The 18,229-nt window shown below is 46.9% G+C and overlaps 2 protein-coding genes across 3 annotated transcripts in view; one reads left to right on the plus strand and one right to left on the minus strand.

Moving 5' to 3' along the window:
* Positions 1-8,692, plus strand: part of MAP2K1 (mitogen-activated protein kinase kinase 1) — a 40,889-nt gene extending 32,197 nt beyond the window's left edge. Inside the window, exons 6-11 of the mRNA XM_053364058.1 lie at positions 2,020-2,144; positions 2,909-3,116; positions 4,812-4,876; positions 6,984-7,045; positions 7,881-7,926; positions 8,339-8,692. Of these exons, the coding sequence (XP_053220033.1) occupies positions 2,020-2,144; positions 2,909-3,116; positions 4,812-4,876; positions 6,984-7,045; positions 7,881-7,926; positions 8,339-8,452 (620 nt within the window). The 3' untranslated portion in view covers positions 8,453-8,692. The remainder of the gene's footprint in view (positions 1-2,019; positions 2,145-2,908; positions 3,117-4,811; positions 4,877-6,983; positions 7,046-7,880; positions 7,927-8,338) is intronic.
* A 1,028-nt stretch (positions 8,693-9,720) lies between these two features.
* On the minus strand, positions 9,721-16,730 carry SNAPC5 (small nuclear RNA activating complex polypeptide 5). 2 transcript variants are annotated; one of them, XR_008327452.1, is made up of 4 exons: positions 16,540-16,730; positions 12,957-13,046; positions 10,597-11,653; positions 9,721-10,521 (listed from the first exon to the last, which is right to left on the minus strand). XR_008327452.1 is itself a non-coding variant. In XM_053364060.1 (3 exons), the coding sequence occupies exons 1-3, from the start codon at positions 16,627-16,629 to the stop codon at positions 11,549-11,551; spliced, it is 285 nt and encodes a 94-aa protein (XP_053220035.1). In that variant the 5' UTR covers positions 16,630-16,730; the 3' UTR covers positions 9,721-11,548. The 2 variants fall into 2 exon arrangements, 1 of the variants encoding a protein (XP_053220035.1); XM_053364060.1 differs by having other exon boundaries at positions 9,721-11,653.
* Between the last annotated feature and the right edge of the window lie 1,499 nt (positions 16,731-18,229).

Below are 18,229 nucleotides of genomic sequence, written 5' to 3' on the forward strand. Positions count from 1 at the left end.
TAATCTCGCCACCTGCCTGTTGGGTTTGCAAACAGTCACTGCTTTATTGATTTCTGCATGTGTGGAATGGCTTCCAAAAGTGCAACAGAATCCCAAATCTGCCCCAGAGGGTTGGAGGAACCCCTAGAACAGATTTGGGGAGCATCCAGAAAGAAGAGAGAAAGGAGTTACATTGAACTCCTGGGAAGCCGTTCGGCTCATCTAGTGACTTAGGATATTATCAATAATTTCATTATTTATATCCCACCCATCTGGTTGAATACAACCCTGTTTTTTAATCCCAGCTTTCCTCCGAAGACCTAAGGCAAGCACTCATAATTTCTCTCCCTTAGTCCTTTCACAGCATCCTTGTGGGACAGCTTAGACAGAGAGAAAGAGAGAAGCTGTGTGGCTCAACAGGGTTGTGAACCCCAATTGAGTGATACTCTGAGGTTGTGACTTTTGTCCCATAACACCACTCTGGGGTTGTGAAATCAAAGAGCCTTGTCGTCCCGTCCCCCCCATGCATACCTGCGTGATAAAAGACTGTAGGAATTCAGCTGGGAATTCTTGCTTTTGATCCAGGGAAATTGTTTGGGAGGGAATGAAAACATGTGAAGCCTCATGAGTAGAGGAAGTCTGTTGACAGGCAGAGAACAGGCAGTGAGGCTGGCGTTTCGGAGGACGTATTCTGTGTCCTGACTGTGCCATCTGTCTAAGCAACTGTAGCTTGCAAATGCTTATGTCAGCGGGGTGCCATGGGCAGAGAGTCCGGGACACACACACTCTCTCTCTCTCTCTCTCTCTCTCTCTCTCTCTCTCTCTCTCTCTCTGTGTGTGTGTGTGTGTGTAGTGTTTGTGTGGAACACTTGGCATTGTTTGCAGAAGACCCCCTCTGCTCAGCCTTTGGGATCTCCCATACAAAGGCTGTCAAGTCCCAGGACCAGGGAAAGCATCTTCCTCTCTGCTCTGATTGGACAGTACAAATTTAGATAAACAGATAAAATTCTGTAGAAGCCAAGTCCTTTGTGATCTGACTGTTGGTCTGCAAAATGCCACAGGACGCTCTTTTCAAAATCGTGTTTCTTCTTTACATGAACAAGCTGTTTGGGTTCAGTCATCCTTGGAGCAATCCACAAGGAGCCTTTATTGCATAATTGGACTGAGTTTGGGATATGTTTGGATCAGATCAGCTTGCACCCCCCCAGGAACGTTCTTGGTCTGTAGCAAAACTCCTGACCATGTAAAGCAGGGAAAGGAAAACTCAGACCTGCCAGCCAAATGGGGGGCTTCAGGGCTCTCTATCCAGCCCTTGGAACTGCCCCCAAGACACTTGGCCCTCTTTTTGCCTGACTGGAAAGTGCCCTTGAAATGTGATGATGCTTCTTGCTTGTCTGGATGAAGGATGAGATGGGTGTTGTGAGTGCATGTAAAAATGAAACTACAGTACAAAGGTAAAATGTCATTGGTTGCCTCGCCCACTGTTGCTTCCGGCCCTGCCCACCACTGGCACGCGGCCCCTGAAAGGTTGCCCAGAAGGGAACGCGAGTGAACTCTGAATTGGACAAGCCAGTGAACTCTGAATTGGACAACTTGCAACCACAGCTGGTGTTTCACCAACTTCGTGCCCTCCAGAAGACTTGGGCTACAACTCCCAACGGTCCCAGCTGACATAGTCATGTGAGCTAGGGCTGACAGGAATTGTTGTCCAAAACATCTGGAGGGCACCAGGTTGGGGAAGGCTGGTGTGGAAGGTCAAAGTATCTTGTCTCCTGTATGTCATGAGATAAATAGAAGGCCTACTGAAGGAATTATTATTAATTTTTCCTGTTGCGCTATAAAAAGGAAAGGACTGCATTAAGGAAGCATTTCTCCCTTTCACTTTTTGGTTTGTTACTTTCATGATCTGTTTTCGAACCACCCTCTCATTTCATTTTAATACATACTGAGCACCAGAGATTAAAAAAGCAAGGCAGAAATGCCTGAATGAAAACAAGTAATTAAAATATCGTCCATTCATCTTTTTTTTTCCCCTCCCAGATGTTAAACCATCCAACATTTTGGTAAACTCTAGAGGGGAGATCAAGCTTTGTGATTTTGGTGTCAGTGGACAGCTGATAGATTCAATGGCTAACTCCTTTGTGGGCACAAGGTCCTACATGTCCGTAAGTACAGACGACGACGATGATGATGATGAAACTGTGATGGTCCAGTTTACTCAGGACAAAATGGCCATGTGCTGAGAGCGCTTCCATGTCCTCGTGTGGTGTGCTTTTCCCCATGTGTGACAGTTGCACGTTGGTGTGCTTTGCAGTTGTGTACGTGCCACAGAATTACGTGTGAGCCATTTGCATTACTGGAAAGTGATGCAGTTACGACAGACGTTGCTAGAATCAAACCTGGCCAGGATTTTGTGGCTCATGAACTTCAGATGCAGTTGGGGCAGGAGATTAAGGAACTTGACCCTTTCCTCAGAGCCGGACCTGACTTGCCTCTCCCATTACTAGTGGTTGGTGTTATTCCCAGGATCAGCTTCAGAGAGGGCTAGTGGAGGAGCCGTGCTCGTTTCAAGTTGAGCGCCACGTAATTTCCTGTGGCACAGAGGCTTAACAACAGGTCGCAGGCCGAGCAGCACGAACTACAACTAAAAATTGGCAGTTCTCTTTGATATTTATGACGGCTTCAGCAGTGCAGCATTCCTGAAGGCTTCTGAAGGTTCCACAGGCTTCCAAGTTCTCCTGCTGTAGGGGAAAGGAAAGCAAAAAGAAAAGGGGTCTGCCTGACTAAGCAGAATTAAACCGCCTTCCTCCATTTTGTTTTCTTCGCCACACTCGCCAGGGGTTTGCTCTCTTTTACATTACAAATTTCCGCTGTCTCTGGCTTTTAAATTTATTTCTGTTCTATCTTTTGTGGTTTTTTGTGCATGTAGCCAGAAAGACTACAAGGGACTCACTATTCGGTCCAGTCAGACATCTGGAGCATGGGGCTCTCCCTGGTCGAGATGGCCATCGGCAGGTATCCAATCCCCCCACCTGATTCAAAGGAGCTGGAACTCATGTTCGGCTGCCCCATAGGGGGTGACTCGCCTGTCTCTGAGGCATCCCCAAGACAAAGAACACCCAACCGGCCAATGAGCGGTAAGATAATAGTCATAAATCTTGTTGAGTTTGCTCCACGTTGTGACTTTTCAGGTTGCAATTGCTGCACGCGCAGAAGTGCTCTATAGTGCTCCGCGCTTGTGCAGAAGCGCCGCTATAGTTGCGGACTTTTCAGGGTGCGAACGGCACCCTGGAACAGATCATGTCCGCAACTAGAGGTACCACTGAATTGGCTGATGCATTCTGTGCCCAGGGCCTGGAAATCTGCCTAAACCCACCCAAATCCCAAGGTTCTGCTGCCTATAGGGAAAGCTCTACAAAGGCAACAGGCGAGTCCACATTGCGGCAGTCTTGTGGTCAGCAAGTCGGTGTCATTTATGCTGTCTTTTCCTCTCTAAACCCAAAATCCTGCTTTCTGTAGCAAACTTGCCCTCTTCGTGCCCATGGTGTAGGTTGTCCAGTTTAACACAGGGAGGAGGACCATGTCAGCAAAGACGTGTGATGCCAACCCAGGGCTGGTCTCCGTATGGAGGCCTTCTTGGGGTTGATGAAGACAATATACCTAGGAATAAAGGAAGCTGCTTATACCGCATCAGACCATGGTAACTCAGTCTACACTGACTGGCAGTGGCTCTCCAGGACTGCAGGTGGGGACACTTCCCAGTCCTGCCTGGAGCTGCCATTTGGGATTGAACCTGGGACCTTCTGCATGCGAGGCAAATGCTCTACCACTGAGCTATGGCCCTTCCCCAAAGTGTAATTATAGTCTCCTGAGGGTAGGAGTTGAAACTTGTTTATAAAGTAGCCATTTGTGCAATGGCGAATTAAATACACCTTTGGGGAATAATTTTCTTCTGCTGGATGGTGGTTCAGCAATTGGTCATCATGCAGCTTCCTAGCTCGATGGCTTATTATTTTCAGTGCCTCCCCCCCCCCTTTTAAGGCAAACCTACCCATTATTATGTATGTATATTTTTTATTTTAAAAGACTGCTGGTGTTATCTATTTACTTAGATAAATTTTATGCCTGCTTGTTCTTAACGCTGGGTTTTTATCAGTATTTTTTAAATCAGTATTTTGCATTGCTTCTTATTAAGCAGGTTTTAGTTGTCCAAGCTGTATATAAACCTTGTTAGGGAAATAGACATAAATAAATAAATTGAGGCTGCAAAAACTTCTCCTCAAGAGTAATTATGACAAAATGAGGCGCTTGGAATACTTTTTTCCAATTCAGAGCTGCTTCTGCAGACATGGTTATTTTCAGATTATTGATGGAATCTTTTCCTGACTGCTTCCCATTTCACAAGGGGCTCACTGTAACTAAAGCAGCCTTCTCCAACCTGGTGCCCTCCAGCTGTTTTGGGCTACAACTCCCATCGTCCTCAGCCAGCAAATGCTGGCTGGGGTTGTTGGGAGTTGTAGTTCCAAAAAAGCTGCAAAGCACCAAGTTGGAGAAGGCTGAATTAAGGAAATGAGGTACCTAGCTACTGCCAAATGTTTCTGCCAGACAGCATTTTTTTTTAAAAGAAACAAAGCAGCAATGAATAACAAAACCTCAGTGCTCATTTTGTAAGCATGTGAATATCTGGACTTCATGCGAGCATTTGAAAACCACCATTTGGAGATGGCTTTGGGGGTAACAGAACTTACTAGAAAAAGTAGGAACAAGATCAAAAAGTTAGAATGAGAAATGAGTTGTCTCATTAACTTCCAACCTCTGTTGTGACTTTTCAGCTTATGGCTCAGACAGCAGACCACCAATGGCTATATTTGAACTCCTAGACTATATTGTCAACGAGGTAAGCCAGCTGCTATCACTCTGTATTTTGCGTTTTGGCGAGTTTTGCAAGGTGGAAATGTGCTGTAAGGAGGGTTTAGACTTCACCCCATTCCAGCATATGGATCCTTCAAAATGTAAAGGTAGCTTGCCTCACCCTGGATGTTGGTGCAGTGGGTGCAAACTCCCCTGCACTGCGCATAGTTCAAGAACGTGTTAAGACAAGAAGGGGGGAAGCTCAGGCTCAGGGGGCCAGATGTGGCCCCCAAGCCATTCTGTCTGGCCCTTGGAACTCTCCAGGCCATAGGCTCTACTTCACATGCTGGGTGTTCTTGCCCTGCTGGGATGTGTCCTTGAACTCCAGTTATGCTTCTCCTTTGCCTGCCCATAGCTGGGCAAAATCCACATCTGTTGCTCTGCCCACTTTTGCCCTGCCCTTCACTCTAGTGTGGCCCTCAGGAGATTGCCCAGGAGTGAATGTGGCCCTCTGGCTGAACAGCTTTCCCCACCCCTGCTGTAGAATCCAGCTAACTCAAGCGACACAAGCTGCTTGCGGGGGCTTCTTCCCTGCAATCTGTGCCAATTTTGGGGCCGAGAGGGAACCCCTTGCAGCACCCCCTCCAGGCTCTCACCTGATCCTCCATCCTCCTCCTCCTCCAGTTGTGGTGCTCTTCCATTTCCCCTGGGGAAGAGGGGAGGGCGCCAATCCCAAGCCTAACATGCTCGAGTCATGTGGAGCCTAAAAGATTGCACTTTTGGACCCATGATCATTTGGCAAGCCTGAAACAAAGCAAGGGCTGCAAGATATTGAAACACTGCCTTCCCAGGATGCAGCATCCAAGAGAGACCATCCCAGGGATTGCAAATGCGAGAGGGCTGCACATTGCCCTCTCTTGTTTTAATACCTTGTCATGCAAAAGCACCACTGCATTAGGATCGTAGGGTCGGTGTTTTATTCCCCCTTTCATTTCCCCCCCGTATATATATTTATTAAAGATTTTGTTGATTTACAAAAGTGTGCAATGTCTCTCTCTCGTGTTTTTTCCCATGTAACATTTTTACAAATCAGTTTCATTTGTTGAGACATTAGGAAGAAAAGGGGGAAAGAGGGGGAGGGGGGAGAGATGGGGGGAGGGGGGTCAGGTGGCGATGTTTCTATTTCACTTACTATATGTAGGGTTTGGTGTCAGCGTTGCTTGTGCAGGTTCTTTGCTGTTCGCTTGTGTTCCTTTGGTGGTGAGAGAGGTTGGGGTTGGCCCAGGGTGTGGTTATTCATTTGTGGTTGGCTGTGGTGGTCTTTGTTTTCACTTGTGAGTGGGGTGGGTGGGTGTTTTGGATCAGGTTAGCCATATTGATCTGTATGCTGTTGGTGGATTTTTGTCGTTGTCTTGTTGGGCTGTGTATGTGATAAAGGGGAGCCAGGGGTGAAGGTGTCTTCTTCTATTTGTCCCCGTGTCAGTTTTAGTTTATTGGTTAATTTTTCTAGTAAGGTCGTTTCCCATACTATTTGGTACCATTGGTCCATGCTTACTCCTGACAGGTCTCTCCAGTGTCTGGCTATGATGCTTCTGGCTGTTTATTCCCCCTTTCAGAGTCCTGATTTCCAGCCCTGATACTCTGGGGCTTGGAGTCACTGTACACATTGCATGATGCACGATGCACACAAAGCTTTTATGCACTTCTTTTGGTGACTCACAAATGTGCTCTTGTGTGCAATTTAAAAGTAAAACCCTGTCTTTTAGACACTTGCTGCCATGATCATATCCTTTGACATTGTCAACATGTCTACACGCCCCCCCCCCCAAAAAACACCACCCCCGTTTGCCTGCCAACACTAAATCTGTGCTTCCGGTCTCAAAAGGCAGCTAATGTTTGTATGTGGGTGGAGTTTTGAACAAACTGATTTTGTCAGCCCCTTCACACCACGCAAAATGCCGCTTGGACCTTTCTCTGATGTCACACGTGAATGCCTTATTTGTCAAGAGAGTGCTTAAAACCCCTTCAACTCAATTGCATCCTTTTTATGCCTTCCTAAAGAACCATTAAATAAACTGCAAGTTTTGGGAGTTATACTGTTGCAATGTTTATTCTTTTTTGCTTTCATCTCTTTGCCACACACCCCCCCCCAGCCTCCTCCAAAGCTTCCCAGTGGAGTCTTCAGTCCAGAATTCCAGGACTTTGTGAACAAGTGGTGAGTTCAGTTCTTGAGCAGCTTATTTTCAGAGGAAATGTTTTTTACATGTGTTTTTCAAACTCTGTTTGGGGTACTCTAGTAAATAAAAAGTGTGGTTTTGCTTTTTGGAAAGGATCCTAAGCAGACGGGGTCAAAATGCTTCTGGGTCTCCCAAATGCCAGTCCTCTTTCCCCTTAATTTAACATCGGCGGGGAACCTCTGGCTATAGGCCTAATGAGGCCCTCCCAAGACCCACCCACATTTGACCCATGAGGCCATTTTTGCCAAACCATACCCCCCTGCCACCGTATATGACATCAGCTGTTGGACCGCTAAAGGCACGGCATGGACAAAAAGGACTTAGGCAATGCCTGTATTCAGCTGTGGCTGCAAAGCACTTTGCACCATGTTTCCCAAGCGCTGGCTATCAGCTGATTGTTGCTCCTTGGGTAGAGCTGCACACAGAACCTAGCGCTAGCAGTCAGCTGATTGTCGGCAGAAGGGAAATGCTGTACATACTTCTTTGCCCTCACGGTTTGGTTTCCAGCAGAGTGGCAAAAACAGGTCATTTGACTCCCAGTTGTCAAGCCTGGCCTGTGGGTGTGTGAAGGATCTGCTCCACTGGTCAGGATCCAGTTCCCCACCCCAGATTCAGCCCACAGCACAAGCCAGGGTGAAGTTCTCTTGCACAAGCCCTGTTGAAATATTCAGGAGCCACACAAGAGTTGTCATTCGGTGCCGTATCACCATCTAAAGCCGGCCAAATGGTTAGCAATGATTGGCATTGTCTGTTCTGCGATGCAGAGTGTATTGAAGTGGCAAGAGGAGTATGACACTCTTTCCTTTTATGCAGCTTGGTCAAGAATCCAGCAGAGAGGGCAGATCTGAAGCAGCTGGTGGTGAGTGGAAACTCCTTTCTCTGCTAACAGTATTCTGGGGCTTTCCAAGATGCCTTCTGCCAGCTTTTGATATCTGGAGGCTGGATCGAAGTCAAGGTCTTAGGGAAGCTGGTATAAAAAGAGTCCCCTCTGGCCTCTACCCGTGCAATGAAAATACATTTTGCTGCCTTAATCTGCTCCATGCTAATTATGTAACAACCCCCATGGAAGCCTCAAAGTTGGGCTTTCTTTGTTGTAACCCCCCCTTTTGCATCCTCTAGGTATAAAAAGAGTCCCCTCTGGCCTCTACCCGTGCAATGAAAATACATTTTGCTGCCTTAATCTGCTCCATGCTAATTATGTAACAACCCCCATGGAAGCCTCAAAGTTGGGCTTTCTTTGTTGTAACCCCCCCCCTTTTTGCATCCTCTAGGTCCACACATTCATAAAGAGATCAGAAGCCGAGGAAGTGGATTTTGCAGGCTGGCTGTGTGCCACCATAGGCCTTAACCAGCCTAGCACCCCGACCCACGTGGGAGGAGTCTGAATTTGGAGTCTCCAGGGCAAACAACACACCAAGAGCTCCTGCGGCCGATTCCTTCTGCTCCTGCTCTTCCCGCGCCACCTTCATTCCAAGTGGAGTCTGACCAGGACTTCCCCCTGCAAGACCCACTGAAAGCAAACTGGAATGGCGCCTGGTGGATTTGTGTTCCAAGCTACTTCCTGTTCCAACTGTTTAAAGCTGTTTTGGTCCTGTTTCTCAGAGCTTCTGTCTACTAAAAAAGAAGTCTATTCCCCAGCCCATAAACTTTCCCTTTAAAAGTGTCTCCCTAATTTTAGCATGTGCCAAATTCTCTCCCCCACTCCCCGTCTCTTTTATTTCCTCTTTAGGGTTCTAAATTAACAGCTGTTGTGTTTGATTCCTTATTTGTTAACTGACCAAACATGTGATGCTTTAAGTGATAGCGATATGGCAAATTTGGCACTGGATGTTGGGATATCCTTTCAACAAGTAGGAAATCCTGCTGGAGCTGCTTCCTTCTCACCTCTGCTGGGTTGTTTTGACCGTGAGCCTTTTGTGACTTTGGTGGTACTTTCCCCCAAGCCTTGCTTAGCCAGTGTTGCGGGCAGAACAATTCAGAGATGCCCCAAGTCCAGCCTCCCCTGAAGCATGTCTTTGCTGCTGCTAATCTGAGATTGAAGTTATGAATAATGGCTCTGATATTTTGGTTTGTATAACAGACTCTTGGTAACTGTGAGTAGGACCCTGTGCCGTAGACTGCTGCCACCCTCCGCCCCCGGGTCAACACATAGAAATCTGTTGGCACTTCTATTTATTTTTAAGTGTCTTGTTGCATATGTTTGGGATTTGCTTAGTGGTATACATCTGTCCCCTTCCAGTTAATTTGGTACAGGCAGCTGCCCATTTATGCACATTCAGTATGTGCGAGACCAAACCTGGAAGTGACCTGGAAATGTCCTAAAGACACCACTGAAACATCATTTAAAAAGGGCAGAACGGTATTTGTGGGCTTTTTCAATGGGTTTCGATTATGCGCAATTTCACTGATGCGCACGGTGCCTCGGAACATAACCCCCGTGTAAATGGGGGGGCTGCCTGTATCTGTTTTTTGAGAACAGGTGATGAAAGAACCATTTCTCTCAGCCAGAATCAAAGACTTTTTGAAGAATGAGTAATAAATGATGATGATGATGATGATGATGATGATGATGATAATAATAATAATAATAATACACATCAGAATGGTTTCCCTTCTAGGTCAGCTGATGTTTGATATGACAAATTGTGCATACTTAAGTGTTTGAAAATTCTTTTAATCATTTTTATTATTTCAGGTGTTTCATCTTACACTAATAAATGTCATGAAATTACTTCAGGGAGTGGGTTATTAGTTGTGGTTCGTTGGTATCAAGACGGATTCAAGGCGTTTGGGCAAAGAGGGGTGGGAAGGAGAGGTTTGCTACTCCAATGCTGCCCTTTGAGATCTGCACACCCTCCTCCTCCTGGGCACATTGTCACGCATTCAATTTGTAGATTTCCTTCCATTCTTCCTCGTGGCACATCAAGCTAACCTCTTCAGCACATAGCTAAGCGATAGAATTCGCTACCGCAAGATGTAGCAATCACCACTGACTTGGGCGGCTTGAAAAGAGGATTAGACAAATTCATGTAGGATAAGGCTATCAATGTCTTATCAGCCACAATGGTAATATATTACAACTCCCAGTATCCGTGCATGCCAGTGGCTAGCAATTTCAAGTGGGGAGAATGGGGCAATTTATAAAGCTACACACCCACCCACCCGACTATTAGTTGGGAGTATATGTGCTGCTTGCAGTTGTTCACTCCACCTCAAAGCCTATGACAGATAAGGAGATCCCCCAGCTGTTTGCACACATCTGTATGGTCATACATCTGGGTTTAGCCCCACTCCCTTGGGTGATGTTCAGCTATTACACCAGCACATGTGAAATCCTGACACTGGATCACAGACACATGAAACAGACAACCAAAACCCCTCAGGCCCCTCTCTGGTCTTGCCTAAGCCCACTTTTTTGCCTGCACCTGGGAAGAGGAAGAGCAGGGGAAAGCACCTGGGGCTGAAAAGGACTTAGAAGAAAAACATCCAGGAGCACGACCAGCTTCACTTCCCTAAGAGGAAGCAGCACTGCTGGGTTGGCAGGTAGGAAGAATCAGCTTCTTCTGCCATAGCAGCACAGAGCTAAGGGAGGCTAGAAAGAGAAGCACTTCAGCTCTGAGGACCAGCAGCCACTGCAGGCACTCAGCACCCTTGATCACAAGTACAGCACTTGTTTCCAGCAGGACCTATCTTAAAAACCCTTAGGTAGAAGCCCAAGGTATTTTAGACACACTCCAGAAGATGGGCTTGTTGCAATCAAGCCTGTGGTAGCTAAACTAAGCAGTAAGGGGGAGGGATACTTGGGCACCTCAGTCAAGGCAAGAAACCCCTGATTTTAGGGAGATCAACAGACTCCTCTCTATTTTGTACACAAATACGATCCGCTGACTTTTGCTGAAAGGAACACCGTTCCATGTGCCCACTTCAGAAGTAAAAGCTCCTGTCTCAAAATGTTCCCCATTATTACTTGTAGACAATACATAAAATGTTCAAAGTTTCATACCATGGGTTCGAATCAAAGGAAATTGTTGCTTTTTGTGAATGCCACAGCAAATGCTACATGCAAGAAAAGTCCCAAAGTACCGTTTCCATTTGTAGTATTTGAGGTTGGATAGTGCCATTGGCTTAGACTTGATGCTTTTTCATCTTATTTTCACCAGCAGCAGATGCTGCAAAGGGTAGATTATTGCTTTGGGAGGAGTTGCGTGTTGGACTTTTCCCAAATGCTACTTGGCTCAAAGAGTGTGTGTTTAAAAGGAATCATGCTACATAGTGATGCATCGACACTGCATTCTCCCAACACCCGCCACAGTTCATCACCACCTCTGGAAGCCTTTGGGAAACCCAGATGCACTTGTGAATACTGTTTGGTCTCTGTAGCACCAAGCAAAATCCAATGAAGTAATTTGCTTGAATGGTGGTGGACAGGGAGGTTCCTGAGTTTGGGAGGAAAAGGCTGTCAGGCTGCTGCATGCTCCACTTCATGAATCGGATTCCTCCTCCTCTTCCTCCTCCTCCTCTTCCTCTTCACTGACATGCATTTGCAACTGCAATTTAGTTTGATTGATAGCAGCTTCGTTGTCCATCTGTCCCGTGAGCATGCATAAAATAAAAAACCCAGTTACTTCAGGACAAAGAACGCAAACCAGAAGCGCCCTCTTATTTGAGAGATGCAACAATGTGCACAGGTAAAGGTAAAGGGACCGTTTACCATTAGGTCCAGTCATGACCGACTCTGGGTTTGTGGCGCTCATCTCGCTTTATTGGCTGAGGGAGCCGGCGTACAGCTTCTGGGCCAGCATGACTAAGCCGCTTCTGGCGAACCAGAGCAGCACACGGAAACGCCGTTTACCTTCCCGCCGGAGCGGTACCTATTTATCTACTTGCACTTTGACGTGCTTTCGAACTGCAAGGTTGGCAGGAGCAGGGACCGAGCAACGGGAGCTCACCCCATCATGAGGATTCGAACCGCCGACCTTCTGATCGGCAAGTCCTAGGCTCTGTGGTTTAACCCACAGCGGCACCCGCGGCACCTTAACAATGTGCATAGGTAAAGGTAAAGGTACCCCTGCCCGTATGGGCCAGTCTTGCCAGACTCTAGGGTTGTGCGCTCATCTCACTCTATAGGCCGGGAGCCAGCGCTGTCCGCAGACACTTCCGGGTCACGTGGCCAGCGTGACAAGCTGCATCTGGCGAGCCAGCGCAGCACACGGAACGCCGTTTACCTTCCCGCTAGTAAGCGGTCCCTATTTATCTACTTGCACCCAGGGGTGCTTTTGAACTGCTAGGTTGGCAGGCGCTGGGACTGAGCAACGGGAGCGCACCCCGCCGCAGGGATTCGAACCGCCGACCTTTCGATCGGCAAGCCCTAGGCGCTGAGGCTTTTACCCACAGCGCCACCTATGTGCATAAACACCCCCAAATACATAGTTCCAGTTTACCTGCAGGGTTGCCAAAGCTCATAGGTTCCTGCTTGGCTGTTTCGATTTGTGGAAAAGATGCTGTTGCCACAAAATACTCGTTCCACACTTGTTTTGTGTGGCAACAATGACTACCTTTGACTCCCTGGGGTCACCAGGGGATGGCAGAAATTGAAAGGGGACAGTTCTTTAAAGAAAACAACATGTTTTTTCCTGCCTCTCTCCTGGTGCTACTCCCCACCCCCCACTCTTAGCATGTCAGCAATGCTACGGGGACCATTCAGCTGGCTCAAATCCATTTTGGCCCAGGAGGCATTCTCCTTTCCAGGCAGGGGGAAATAAACACTAAAAGGATTAGCGGATGGTATGTTGCACCTCCTCACCAGCATTCAATCAGGGCCAGTTGTCTCTCTTGGCAACCTGACACTGCCTTCCTCCCAAAAGAGAGCAGCGGGGAGCGGGAACTTACGTTCTGATGTTCCTCCATCTCGGTATCGGGAGGTACGGTCATTTTTCCTTCCCTGGCGCTGATCATGGACTGAAGGGCCAACTCTTCCACCTAGAAATGTTTTAAAGAACAGTGAAAGCAGCACAGCCAACATGTTAAAACTGACAAGTTCACCCTTCGGCAACCTGGTGTGCTCTCCAGCTGGCACCAATAGAAGTTGAGAGTCCAAAACATCTGGAGGGCACCAGGATGGCAAAGTCTGTTCTCGTTCACCACCCAACGTCAGGGGAAATTAGCATGATGCTGGTGAAATAGCTCCGTCGGTAGAGCATGAGACTCCTAAACTCAGGGTTGTGGGTTCAAACCACACATTAGCCAAAAGATTCCTGCATTGCAGGGGGTTGGACTAGATGGCCCTCGTGCTCCCTTCCAACTCTACAAATCTATGATTCTATGAACACCAACATTCAAATCCTCTAAGCTCTCGGGAGTTGCCTTAGACCAAGTCAGACCATTGGTCCACCTAGCTCAGTATTGCCTACATGGAATGGCAGTGGCTCTCCAGAATTTCAGGTAAGGAGTCTTTCCCAGCTGTACATGGAACCTTCTGCATGCAAAGCAGATGTTCTACCAGTGAGCTACAGCCCATTTCCCTGTGGGTAAATTATGCAATTCCCCACCCCAGTAAAAAGCAACTTGGCTGGATTCACTAGAAGGTAGGATTGTCAAGAAACAGCAGAACAAGAAACAGCTTACAGCAAACATATTCAGGTGCACGTAGTTAGTTAGTCCTGCTCTTTTGAATATAAAGTCATGTTGACATGTTAAAATGAAGAACAGAAGTAGTGGGTTACAGCAGGTGGAGAGAAAGAGCCTGGACAGGAACGAACTGAGATAACAGGAAGACGGGTAGCTGTAAACAAAATTAAAATACCCACTTCAAAAGCATTAGAGTTTCATTTTTTTTAAAAAAAAATCCACAGGGATGGATGCGGAGACAGCATTGCCCAGATTTACAAAATTATCGCATCACAAGAATTAGAAATTTAGGGTCGTAGAATTGTAGTGTTGGAAGGGATTTTTAAAAATAACTACTTTTAAAAGAAAGCTGAATTCCATGCTTGCGAGGCACATGGAATGAAGCCAGCTCTGTCGGTGCCAAAACAATGGCGAGGAAGCATCAGCATAGCATCTAGCACTCTGCACATGCCAGGAAGCTTAAGCTCTAATCTCTTCCGGAAAGTGCATTCCCTAGCACTCTATTTATAACACTGCCGTGTGTGTGTATGTTGTTGTTTTTTTCCCTTCTCCATACCAGAGCCTTAGCACTCAGCTGAAAGCTGTACTAATGCTCCCAAAACCTTGTGGCATTTAAAGCAAAACACTGCAAACAACCGCTCTGGTGCAACACTGGCCGACCCTTTTATAGCTACAAGTTGCAGAAGAGGAAGCAAACTGCTTGGTCTATGGAGAAATTGCACCTTTGAATAAGAACTCTTCATCTGACCTTTGTTTGGAAGATTGAGGAAAAGCTCAAGGGGCTTAAAAGACTACACCAGGTTTGGGGAAACCTGTAGCCCTCCAGCTGCTGTTGGACGACAACTCCCATCAGCCCTGGCTAGCATGGCCAATAGCCAGGAGTCTCTCTCAGTCCTACCTGGAGATACTGGGGATTGAACCTGAATGCAAAATTCTACCACAAAGCTATGGCACTTCCCCCCAGGAACATCTGGAGAGTCAAAGCTTCCTTACTCCTGGGCTACGCACACAAAGCTGTGTGTTCAGAGCTTTAAGGGAAGCTGTGATCCAAGTTCCTCCTATCTTTTGATGTTAGGTTGGTTACTCTGTAAGGAGCAAGGCTGCCTAATTTACAGCAACTTCCTTATGGGATTTCTTCTTTGGGGAAGCTTCAAGATGAATATTACTATTTCTCTTTCTTCCCCCACCCCCCTGCCCTCTTGGGGCTCTTTGAGAGACTGAAAGATAGGCTATAAATATGTAAATGTCTAAATTATTATGTATGCTTTCTGATATGGCTGTTATCTTTTCATATTGGGTGATCTCCAATTGAGTCACACTAAGGCTAAGTGTGGTCTGCTGTGAATAGGTGTAATGTTGGACAGGACCCATTCAAATGCCAATATTGCCTAGCAAGTCATACTGAGCAATATGGGAATTTTCTTTGAAGAGTGAGCTTCAGGTGGGAGAGAGAATGAGTGATATTCAATGTGAGCTGTACACAAAATAGATCCACAGGAATCAGTGAACTTAAGGAACTCAAGTTCATTCATTTCAATGGGTCTACTCTTGGGTATGACAAAAAGGAATTGTTGCAAGAAGAGGATGGATAGTCCACAAGAGCTGAGGAGAAGGCAGGCCTAAGGGCTCTATTGAAATGAGGAAAAAATAGAGGCCTATTATTGTGAAAACAGCTGAATAAAAAGAAGAGGAAGGAAAGGGTTTGATTCTTATGTCATATCCATACCGTACATTTCAAGCACATGACTTCTCCCAAATATTCTTGGGAACTATAGTTTAAGGGCGCTAGGAATTGTAGCTCTGTAAATTCCCAGAATTCTTTGGGGGGAATCCATGTACCTGAAATCTATGGTGTGGATATGTCCTTACTTGCATAAACACATGCGTGCTACAGAGGCAAATGAGAGCGTCCAGGAACATAAAATGGACCCACATAAAAACATATAAAGAGCCCTCCTGTGTTAGCCAAAGAACCTCCACCTAACCCAGCATATGCCAATCTGGTGCCCTCCAGCTGCGTAGACTGCAACTTTCTCAAGCATGGGATCCTCTGACATAGGAGGCTGCCTTATATAGAACCAGGTGCTGGGCCTCCCCACCTCAGTACTGTACTGTCTGTCCTAGGGATGGAGAACTGCAACCCTCCAGCTGACATCAGCCTTCACCTCACACCATCCCAGACCATTGGGTGGTGCTGATGGGGACATCCAGCATCTGGGAGGACTACATATTCCCCACCCCGTACCTGAAATAATTCCAATAAGATGCATAATAAAATCTAATATATTTTCACCCAAAAGGAAAGCAGTGCCTGGTGATAACCAAATGAGCAATGTTAAGGAGGGAGCTGCAGCTCAAGATAGGAAAAGAGGTGTTAAGAGAACACCTGGCTACATTAAATGAATTCGAATTTCCGGGACCTGATGGGCTGCACCCAAGGGTAAGAAAGGACGCTGCAAGGCAGATTCTCTACCACGGCGCTGACCCGTTGCAACCAAAGCCTGGGTTCTGCCAGCAGACCCACAGCCGTGGTCCCCAAATAAGCCTCATTTTGCATGGGAGGGGAATCAAGAAACCCACCGCCCTGAACTCGTTGACAGCACGTCCCTCCACCCCTGCTGACGGGCTGCACTCGCCAGGCGTTTGCACCAAGCGCAACTCAAACACGGGTTGAGGAAACGCGTGCACACGTGCACCTGCAGACGCACACACCCAACGGCCTAAATTGCATATGCAAATGAACCCCCTTCCCCACCCCATCCATAGAGACGGGCCCAGAAAGCCTCTCTCCTCTCCCCCCCTCCAGCTCCTGTTCTTTCAAACCGCCCCCCCCCCGCCCGCGGACCTTGAGCCGGTTGAGCTGATCGTGCAGTGCCGCCTTGACCCGCAGCAGCGTCTCCTCCTCCTTGCGCAGCTCCTGCAGGCGGCTCAGCATCCTGCTTCTGCTGCCGCCGCCGCCGCCGCCACCACTTCAGGCCGCGTGGAGTGATGACGCTACCTTTGTCGCGGCCGCTCGCCTACCCGGAAGGAGGCAGCGCCATCTTGCTTGAGGGCGGAAGTGCTCAAAGTTCCGCCGGATGGCTGGCGCGGGAATCCTTTTCGCCGACCCCTTTCTATTGGCCGCTCCGCTTTCCGGCAGAAAGGGGAGGCCCGCCTACGGGATCTCCCATTCTGCATTTCGGGGAGGGCGCGGGCAGGGAGTTACGCCTGCTTCTACTTTAACGGACCGGTTTACCCATTGCAGCGGCATAATTTCTCATTGCAAAGGGAAGCGAGTGAAAGAAATTTCTTTTCTGGATCCTCTCCTGCGTCAGGATAAGAATTGGCGCATAACGGAAGATTTAGCTAGAATGTTTCCAATTCGGCTATCCTCTTTCTCGTATTTAAAACAGCAAACTTGCAGTTGTAGTAGCCCTTATGTAGCTCAGGGTCTGCTAGTGGGGTAGAAGAGCTCAATATATTGCCAATTTATTTCACATCTGGCAACCAATGTGCCCCTTTGGTTTCAGATAGTACTTGGATAGTCTAAAAATCCCGGCACAATTTTCCATGCCCCTCTAGTGGCTATGGTGGTGGTTACCAGATGTAATGTAGTGTATACTAAATTCTGACCAAACTACACCTCGATGCCATATGTGAAATATATTGGCATTATTTTCAGCTCTCCTACCCCACTGCACCACCTCCATTCTGTAGACACAAGTTTTCATAGCTAAGCACTGCCTCTTGGCTTAAGGTACAGGCTTCCTTTTGCTGGGACTGCACAGCTACCCTCCTGCACTTTCTAAGCAGCAGTTCAAAAGATTGGACATGTTCAGCTGCAAACTGAACCTCTACCAGAAAAAAAAATCCCAGAACTGGCTGAGTGCTTAACTACTTTGTGTATTCCTTCATATTTACTATTGGTACTATTTCTATAGCAATGAGCTCTCCTCACTTAACTTTAAAAAGGATATATAGGCCATCCTTCCATTCTATATATTTAGTGGTCAGGGGCCATCTACAATTATTCCCAGAACATGCAGAATCAAAACTGCATGTCAACTGCAACCCGCTCTGCATCATGTACATAAAAGGAAATCTGATGCAGAATCAGCAACTTTGAAAGCAGTCTTTAGTCAAGTGTTTTGTGATATCACATTAACTGCAAGTTGTATTTCCACTTATGCCCATTTAAAAGCCCTTTTCAATATTTTATCCCTAGAACTCCCTCCAATGCTCATTCCACATTACTGATGAAAGTTTTAATGAGTTTGCATCCTAATTAAATCCATCCCCTCAAAACTTCCATCTCTCCTTCCCCTCTAATTTTGTTCCGATTCCAAATTCCATCTGTTCTAACTTGGTTTTGTGTGTCAGAATTCTTCTGAAGAGTAACTCACAAGTCATCACTCCACTTCAGAGTAGTTTATGGGGTACTATAAATAACATGGTATCCAAAAAATATGCTTTGATATGTCTTTATAACACATGCAAATAATCTTAGGCCTCTGGCTAAACCATTCCATAAAAATGTATTTACTGGCTCCTGAATT

The sequence above is a fragment of the Podarcis raffonei genome, chromosome 14, assembly GCF_027172205.1.
Source record: "Podarcis raffonei isolate rPodRaf1 chromosome 14, rPodRaf1.pri, whole genome shotgun sequence".
Taxonomy (NCBI): Eukaryota; Metazoa; Chordata; class Lepidosauria; order Squamata; family Lacertidae; genus Podarcis; species Podarcis raffonei.

What these genes read in the sequence shown, in the direction of transcription:
- SNAPC5 (XM_053364060.1), bottom strand. Translation starts at nt 16,629, where the DNA reads ATGCTGAGCCGCCTGCAGGAGCTGCGCAAGGAGGAGGAGACGCTGCTG. An exon ending in ATCAGCTCAACCGGCTCAAG is followed by an intron (nt 13,047 to 16,539) that starts GTCCGCGGGCGG and finishes AAACATTTCTAG; the next exon opens with GTGGAAGAGTTGGCCCTTCA. An exon ending in AGATGGAGGAACATCAGAAC is followed by an intron (nt 11,654 to 12,956) that starts GTAAGTTCCCGC and finishes CTCACGGGACAG; the next exon opens with ATGGACAACGAAGCTGCTAT.